This window comes from Telopea speciosissima, chromosome 4 (genome assembly GCF_018873765.1).
Source record: "Telopea speciosissima isolate NSW1024214 ecotype Mountain lineage chromosome 4, Tspe_v1, whole genome shotgun sequence".
Taxonomy (NCBI): Eukaryota; Viridiplantae; Streptophyta; class Magnoliopsida; order Proteales; family Proteaceae; genus Telopea; species Telopea speciosissima.
The window spans coordinates 11601334-11610728 of NC_057919.1; the positions used below are offsets into that span (position 1 = coordinate 11601334).

The window sequence follows — 9395 nt, forward strand, 5'->3', positions numbered from 1 at the left end:
GCAAAGATGACTTGAAGAGCTACATTTCTCATGAAATCACCTTCAACTAAAGGTCAATGCACAAACCTCGAAAGTGAGTTACAAAATAATGCATTTACTGAAAAGGATTTCTAAAGTGATTCCCAATTCCAAGTGAACATGCATCACTCTATAAGTGTGTAGACTATCTTGACAACAATGAGTAACACCATAATCAAACCACATTGCTCAACAAGACTTTGAAAATTATGATGCATTGTGAATCGAACATTGGATAATATATATTAAATGATATTAGATGACATATCTTGCACTTTTTTTTTTTTGCCCTTCTCAAAATAATTTAAAGATTGTGTGAGCTGACAGAGAAGAGGTGTATGCTAGGCTATCTAGTCTATCTAGCACCCTCTCTTTTCTCTTTCTCATGTGACATGATTGGGTTGTGCTTCCATCGCACCTATTTGGTTCGCTCCTCAACATATAGAGAATCCTCTCCAACTCCCCAGCCCAAAGAGTAGATTCTCATCCTCACACAACCAATTTTCTTGTTGCCAAATATTTATATTAATGGGAAAAATAACAAAAAACCAAGGTGTACATGGGCTTTGGTACAACATGAAACAGAACATATTTCCATACAAACATGATAATAACAGCAACAACAATACTAATTAGAAGAGAAGAAGAGAAGAAGAGGAAGCATTACATGGTGGATGTGTGTGCAACTGTGTAATAGCAGCTGGGTTTTTGCAATTTGGCGGGTGGTCATGATTATTTACTCAAATTAAATTTTTATTTTTCCTTCTTGGCTTCCAAACAAAATGACCTGTGTTAGGGTTTTAATCTAAGGGCATTTAGGTTTGTTGCCGCGGGTGGTCATGGTGGCGTAGCAGGGGCAAGCTTCGTAGTTGCCGGAGGTGCCCGGAGGTACGCATTGGCATCGGAAGCAGCAACTCCCACAAGACCTTTGACAGAGTCTCGGCCTCTTCGATTGCTGACACCTCGTTGCACATGCCGCCCCACAATCTGCATTTCTCCAATATTAATTAATTAATTAGATACTCCTCCATGATTTCTTCTTTATGATCAGAAATATACCATCAACGGAAACACAGCTTAAATTTAAATCAAGGTTACCTATGGTCGTCGTCTGTGCATTAATGGTGCTCTGCTGCAATATCCGTCAAAGAAAGTATATTAGTGAACGAAGACGTCTAAGAAAACAAAACAAAAACGTAAATGAGCGACGAAATGTTGTGATTACCAGTTGTTCAGCTTGAACGAGGTGGTGAAGGTGAAGATCTAGAGAGAGGACAAGTAGTAGCGAAGCAATAACAAGAACCCTGGTGGTAAGAACAGCCATGAGATCACTTACTACTCTGCTCCACAGGAATTAATATGACAAGAAAGCTTTTGGGATTTGTCAAAGAGGAGAGATCACTTGTGTGTGTGTGTGGGTAGGAGACTACAATGTAGCAAGAAGATAATGGTCTCTGTATTTATAGACCCAGAACCCTCCTGGGTGGTCCCCTGTTTGCACAGTCCACCAGAGTCATACACAGAGAGAAAGAGAGAGAGAATTCTTAAACTCCTTCACGTACGCGGAAGCTCACTTTAAAGAAAATTTCCTTTTATGAGTTGGATCCAGAGTGGAGGACCGAAACACGAGAGAGAGAGAGAGAGAGAGAGAGAGAGAGTTTAAACTTTATAGAATTCTCGCTTCTCGGCATAATCAATCCATTGCTACAGGCTCAGAAGCTCCACTCACCAGTCACCAGTAAATATTAGAATAAGAAAAGATGATTAAACATACAAGGGTAAGTACAGAGAGAGAGAGAGAGCGAGAGAGAGCCGGCAAGCCAAGAATCAGACCCAGTAATTTTATAGATGCATGTGCATATATATTTAAACTTTTTTTATTTTGTGTGTGTGTGTTTTCTTTGGTGAGGAATGAGGAAAGGCGTATGGTATAAGTTAACCCTTGATTTTCACCAGGAGACACTGAGGGTGAAGATGAGTGGATGACTAGGTGATGATAGTGATCCAACGGCAACATGAGCTGTCTTTCACACACTGACATGATATATATTTAGGGAAGGGATTTGGATCTTCTATGGCCTGGGGTTGAGCGGTCTGTTGCGTTCAATTTATAGGCCACCATGCAAGATTAATGTTGATCCACTGGTTAGAAGATGGTGGTCTGACATTTTTTAATTTTGAATTGCTTTCATTTACCAAGCATTGGATAGGCATTAATTTCACGTGGTGGCCTAAGAGTTGAGCGCAACACAATAGTCACTCAACCCCATGCCGCATAAGATCCAAGAGAGACATCCCATTTTTGATTTATTAATTTGTATATAAAATGTTTTGGAAAAATATTCTTTGCACTGCAGTCGCAGGATGTGTTCAGACACATGAGGGTGGGTGAAATGATCAGCACGTCTCTCCTAATGAACAAAATGGCTGCCTTGTCTCGCAGCTCTCTCCCCATGTGTCTGCCCCCCCCCCCCCCCCCTCCCCTTTCCTGTGTGCTCCCAGACAGCATCGCCCCAAATTTTTTTTAACCTTTTTGATTTAACCAAAGATGATAAGATGAAGTACAGGATGTATTGGTTCACTTGGTTGGGAGTTGCTGAAGCTGCTGAAGAATATACAATACAAAATTAGTCAATAACAGGAGTGTGTTTGTTTGTGTTCCTTGAGAAGAAAAAGGGGAGACTCAACAAAATGCAGGGACCACGTAGTGGTATCTCTCTTACTTAAGACAGCTGGTTTTGGTGGAATACAACTGGTGATAGTCTTTGCTTTCCAGAAGCTTCTAAAATTTTCGGAATCATCCATGTTGTATTGGGGTGGTTGAGCCATAATGATGGGCCCATCCGGCCCATGAAGATATAATGTTGTTTGCCTCTTTGCCCTACTTACTAGTGTGTCTCTGAAAACTAACTGAGCCACTGATCAGCCAGCGGCAATTCATCTCAGATTCTCTCTCTCTCTCTCTCTCTCTCTTCCAGTCTGGATCCAACTCAGAATGTGGCATTGGTATTAGGGGTGTCAATAATACCCGGCTGGCCCGAACCCGCCCGAACCCGACCTGAGCCCGGCCCGAACCCGGACCCGACCCTATATAAGTTATACCCATTTATAGGGATCCCACGATTCTCATCAACTAACACCTGATGAGAAGCATAGGGTTGCAGAGGCTCTCTATCTCACACACTCACACCTCTTTCTCATCTTTTCCTAATTCATCAAAATATTCTCTGCTTGCTTGCGATTGCAGCAAACCCTACCCTATTATTTTTTTTTTTGTTCCCCAATAGTTACCGCTCCTGGCGATCCGATAAACTCCCCGGCCAGAGAGAGAGGCGAGGCAGCCATGGCGGAATCCCACAACGGAGGTAGTTTCCACAGGCGCTCAACAAGTCCAAAGCTGAAAGTGTCACCTCCGTCTCAATCTGAGCTCTACAACCAGAGATGAGACCTGCGAATCTTAAAATTTGCCCTTCACTGGATGGATCTATCTCTAAAATCTTAAATCTGTCAAATTTCATCAGTTTATTGATTGCCTTGTGTCAGTTTATTCTTCTACATTGTTGGTCTTTTGTTGTGGATTTTTATTCCATCTTGTCTTTATCGATGGGCCATTGATGGATTATCTGATAAGCTTCTTTTGTAGATACAGAATTTTATTTTTTTAGTTTCAGGGATAGAGAGATTCACACTCCTAATGAACCAAACCCCTTTCTCCTTGCTTAATTCTCTTTTAAGACTATTTTCTCAACCTCCAGGAGGCAACATTAGGGTCGGGTCAGGGTCGGGTCGGGTCAGGGAAAACACTGACGGGTCGGGTCGGGTTGAGGGTTTCTTGGCCCTGGCAGGGTTGGGTCAGGATCAGGGTTTAGGTTAAGGCCCTAAGATCAGGGTCGGGTTTAGGCAGGCCCGGCCCAACCCGACCCATTGACACCCCTAATTGGTATTATTAGTAGTATTTATGGAAATGCTTAATTTGTTTGACGTATCCGAGGGATACAATTTCAGGAATGCTAATTAAGTCTGATGGTCTTACTCCGCTTACCCATGCATCACCTGTGATGACCTCACTGCTCACATGACATTAGGATACCATAAAGTACGTCTGGACTCTGGACTGTGGAGGTGAACATTTAGGTTACCATTTTTGCCTAAAAGAAACTTTAGGGAAAGGAGGGGGAAAAAATAAATTCTAAAATTCTGTTTAAGTGGGGGTAAGGCGGTCATTACACACCTTGCTATGTCTGTGCAACACGGCAGAGGACAAGTAACTTGGCAATAGAGGATCTAAATTGATATACATACATATTGCTGTAAAGAATGAATGCAAGATCAACAGTTTAGGTATATGGGCCTGACTGTGCAGTAGGTGGATCTGGTTCTCCTCCGGCCGTGGCGGGAGCTGGAGGGTCCAACCCAGCAAAATCACCCAAAAATAGGGGGTGGGGGAGGGGTATGGTCATTTCATGGGAGAGCCCTCATGGGTCCTACCTATGAAATGACCAAAATCACCCTTGTTTTTGGGTGTTTTTGCTGGGTGGGACCCTCCAGCTCCTACCACAACTGGAGGAGAGTCAAATTGGTAGTAGGTGCAGTAGTCAAAGCTTAATTATCTCCATCACTCGATCTTTTGGATCCAGCTCCTCTCCAGGGAGCTCAGCACCTAGGGCACGCCCATGGGGCATCCAAGGGTTGGGCTGTACTGCACACATCTCGATGCATGTATAGAAATATCTGCGGCACAACCCAACGGTTGAATACCCCCTGGGTGTGCTGGGCTCCCTCGAGATAAGCTCAATCTTGATCTTTCCCAGTTCCCTCCATCCTAAAATAGTAAAATATTAAAAAAAAGGAGCAAGGGAGCTAGGGGCCTAAGGAGCATGTGCGTGTGTGTGTGTGTTTCTCTTTCCTTTTTTGGTTTTTAATAATATGGGGAGGGGAAGTTGGAATGAAAGGGTTTCATGTAGGTTTTATCGACTCTCTCTCTCTTTTTCTTCTTCAAAGTGTGTGTGCTTAATCCATTTTCGATTAAACCCGTTGAATGATTGAAGTCTATGATCAGAGACCACCCAAAACCTTTTTAATTTGTTTGTTTAATGGGGACATGGACCTTCCATTTATTAGATTATATTGCTAATGAGGATATGAAAAGGATTAATTAACTTAAAGATTAGAATACGCTAATATGATTGAAAGTATTCAAGTCTAAAATAGTGAAGAAAAGAGAGCGGAGCCGCCAAGCCAAGAATTTTATAACCGAGGCACGTGCATATATATAAAAAGATGAAGTAGGAGAAGAAGTTATCTACATAGTCTTTTACGTGGAAAAGAAAAAGAAAAGAAGAGAAAAAGAGAAGAGTCAAAATGGAATGGAGGGACCACTGTCTCTCTTACTTAGAGACAGCTGGTTTTGGTGGAATACAGCTGGGCCTTGATGGCCTCATCCGCCCATGAAAGATGTATTTTCTTTGCCTTTGACCTCAATTATTTAAGCCGGGGGCCCATTAGTGTGGTGTTGTTGGAAGTAGCTGCTCTAGTACACCTTGGCCTTTTTTCAGGGGGACTCACAACAACAATAATAAATTCAGTCTTATCTCAATGTAATGGATCGATTTTATAGATCCAATCAAACAAAGTAGGAAAAATTGAGGAGGTCTAGAATCTTGGTTTTTTATTTTTTTGATAAAAAAGTCTAGAATCTTGTCAAAATAGAGGAATGAAGAAATTGATAAAGAGGGATAGAAAATGGAATGAGAAGTAAAAAATGGAAAATAAACTATGCAAAATAAAAAGAAAAGTAAAAGACAAAAGTAATGGAGACAAAAGTAATGGAAATGAGAATATAACTTTTTTTTTAATATCCTATCTTATTTATTGTGAGGCTTATTAAATTAAGAGGTAGATAGAATGTTCCTCTCCGGTTCTCTGCCTGGTGTAGTTGTCCAGTTCATTTCATAGGGAGATAGAAATAATGACTTAATCTCACTCAGACAGTGTGTTTGGACAGGGATTAAGGAATCATTTCCGATCCCCTATAAGAGGAACTGAACAACTGTATTGGCCAAAGGACCGGACAGGATAAAAATTCAACCGACAAGAGGTAAGGAATGGGGATGGATGAGTGGCCATCTATCTATCTATGGTCTCATCCAACTTATTGTTTTTTCTCAATATTTTATTTAAATACTAAAACAAACGCCTGATTGATAGGACAACTCAGTGTCTCTCTGATACCTAACCCAGGAAAGAGCCACTGATCGAGCCAGTTGCAAAGCTTCTCTCTCTCTCTCTCTCTCTATCTCTCTATCTCTCGTATCTCGTTCCTCCACTCTGGATCCAACTCAGAAAAACAGGATTTTTATTAAAAAGGTGAGCTTCCGCGTACGTGAGGGAGGGTGAGAATGTTTCCGCCCTCGCATACGCCTACACTTCTCTCCCGGCCATTCTGTGTGTGGACTTTCTTTCTCTCTCTCTCTCTCTCTCTCTCTATGTGTGACTGTGAGAGTGCAGGGTCGTGTGTCTAACTATAAATACAGAGCATTCTCTTCTCCATTTCAGATAACACAAAGCTTTTTTCCTTTTCATATTTCCTGTAACGCACTACTCTCAAGAGTACTCTTTCCTAATTCTCTGCTTTTCCATACTATAATCAGTAGTACTACTATGGCTGTTCTTATAACCACAAGGGTTCTTCTTATTGCTTCATTACTACTTGTCCTCTCTCTTCACCTTCTCCATGTCGACGTTCAGGCTGATGATCACCAAGTGGTAATTTTACACAACTCTCTCAACATTTTCTTTCTTTTTTTTAGCATTTCTTCTCTGTTTTAATGTTTTGTTTTCTTATTTCCTTCTTCACTAATATTACTTAATTTTACGTATTAAATTGCAGCAGAGCAGCAACGCACAGACCACCCTTCCTAAGACCATTGGTAAAAAACTTACTTAACTTCTTTTCCCCTAAAATTATTTAGAATTCGAAGCATATGTAGATTGATCTAATTAATTAATTAATTAATATTGGGAAAATACGTACAGATTGTGGGGCGGCATGTGCAACGAGGTGTCAGCTATCGAAGAGGCCTCGACTCTGCAAAAGGTCATGTGGGAGTTGCTGCTTCCGATGTCAATGCGTTCCTCCGGGTACCTCCGGCAAATATGAAGCCTGTCCCTGCTACGCCACTATGACCACCCGCGGCAACAAACCCAAATGCCCTTAATTACATTAATTAAAGCCCCAACCCCAACCCCAACCCCAACAATGTCCAAAAACCCAACTTCTATTCCACAGTTCCAGACACTTCCACCATGTAATGCTTCCTCTTCTCTTTTGGTTACTGGCTTAGTGCCATTGTTGTTTGTATTTTTTATTTATTTATTTTTATTCTATTTTTTGTTTAAATGGAAAATGTTATTGCTGTTATTATCTTGTCAATCCATCGTTGTGCCATTGATATGGGTGCAATATGGAATGCTTTGCAAGCATCTCAAATGGGCCCCCATTGGCTTTTCTACTGGATGGGTCTAGTAATTGTCAATATAAATAACTGCCTATGAGCCTATCTAATCCAAGCCCATCAGGAATGGTGACCTAGTAGGTCGATTCTTCTAATTCTGATATTATTACCCATTTCATGCCGGAAGGAAGGCCATAGGTTTCTCCTCTGTGATGATAGGGGTTGGGATTCCAATCTTCACCCCACCCCCCTCCCTTCCCGCTTGATGGATCTCTTGTAAGCTAATAATCCCTGCTAGGTCATTGACTATGTACTAGGGGTGTAAGTTTGGCCCTGTCAGCCCTAGCTTGCCCTAAGCCCGAACAGGGCCTAGGTTAGATTTTTCAACTCTGAGGGTGGGTTAGGGTTGAAATTTTTAGGCCTTAGGTCAGGGTCGGGTAGGGCCAAGGTTGAGGCCTCTGGTTAAGCGGCCCGGCCTTGTGTTAGGTTATGCTTTACAATTTAAGGTTTACATTTTGTAATTTTTGTTTAGTATCTAATTATCTATGGATTTACCCAAAAAAAAAAAAGGCTAATTAACAATTGAACGAAAATATTTACAATTTTAAGATTAGGCTAAGTTTTTTAACCCAAAGAAAAGTCTAATAGTCAATTGAGTATGAAACAAACCAATACCCAATCACATGTGTCTCATTTTTTTAATGCATAAGATGATGTAAATGGCAAAAATCAGGGCCAACCCGGCCCGGCTCAGCCCGTCCTGATCAGCGTCAATCAGGGTTGGGTTGGGCCTGGGCTATGATATCTCAGCTCGACCTAGGGCTGGGTTGGGCTTGGGTTGAGCTAAGAGGAGTCAGGATTGGGCTAGGGTTTTAAAAAATCTGTCCTTATTTCACACCTACTACGAACCCACATCCCTCATCAGATTTAATATTGCACTATATATAACAACATTACTCTTAACCAAACATGCCATTAGAAAGGGAATAGGGGTATTTTTTTTTTCCTATGAACCTCATTTCCAGAATTGCACAATTATGGTAAGAGAAAATTGAATATTAATATTAATTAGAATCAGGTTGCAAACAACCGTTTGGTCGATTGGTTGGTGGCTTGCCAATTGAAACGCATCCCCCTAGAAGGTCAAGGGGATCGACTCCTCATTTGCATATTTGTGGCAGAAAAAGGCAACCCCTCTGGCCTCTTCCCCCACCCCTCCCCCCTCCCCCCCCCCCCCCGGGGCTATGATGAACTCAATTAAGTTGAGCATAGTCTAATGAAAGATAAATGGATGTGGCCAAGTAATATATACGCTAGCGGCTAGCCCATTACATAACATTTTCTGTGGGTGGAGCATCTGATGTTATTTCCCATGTGGACAAGATGATTTGGCTTTCTAACTTAAGAAAGGAATTCCTTATCAGGCCAATCATATAAATATCACTACTCATCTCAATCGTATGGTACACCGTCTATCTATGGAACTTTTCTCTTGTTTTTAAATAAGCTTTCTTATCTTTTTAAATAAGCTTTCTTATCCTAGCAATGCTTTAAATGGTATAACATACAATCTTTTAGGGGAAACGGATCACTGCCAGTTTGTGTGGCCCCTACATTAGCATGGGCCAATAAAAACATATCTGGGGGCATCCAACAGGGGTGAGATAAAATTTTACGGGACAAGGTGGTCATTTTGCCCTTCCTGTGTTTGAACTCTAGGTGTAGACGTCACACAACCTGATAGTATTCTTTTTCTCATCTTCTTTTTTTTTTGGGTAGGAAAACATTTTATTATAGTCCGCATGTAAAACTCATGGAAAGAGAAGAACACATCTCCAGAATCCATGGAATGGAATTGGGCCAAACCGTCATACATTTCACCGATAGAGCCCTCTAAGCTAGGGAGACAACCACACTGTTAAT

At 41.4% G+C, this 9395-nt stretch overlaps 1 protein-coding gene across 1 annotated transcript; it reads right to left on the minus strand.

The window, feature by feature from the left end:
• Positions 1–815: 815 nt before the first annotated feature.
• LOC122658963 (snakin-2-like) lies at positions 816–3536 on the minus strand. Its single transcript, XM_043854131.1, has 4 exons — positions 3310–3536; positions 1244–1358; positions 1117–1150; positions 816–1005 (listed from the first exon to the last, which is right to left on the minus strand). Exons 1-4 carry the CDS (start codon positions 3534–3536, stop codon positions 824–826), a joined length of 558 nt encoding a protein of 185 aa, XP_043710066.1. The 3' UTR covers positions 816–823.
• Between the last annotated feature and the right edge of the window lie 5859 nt (positions 3537–9395).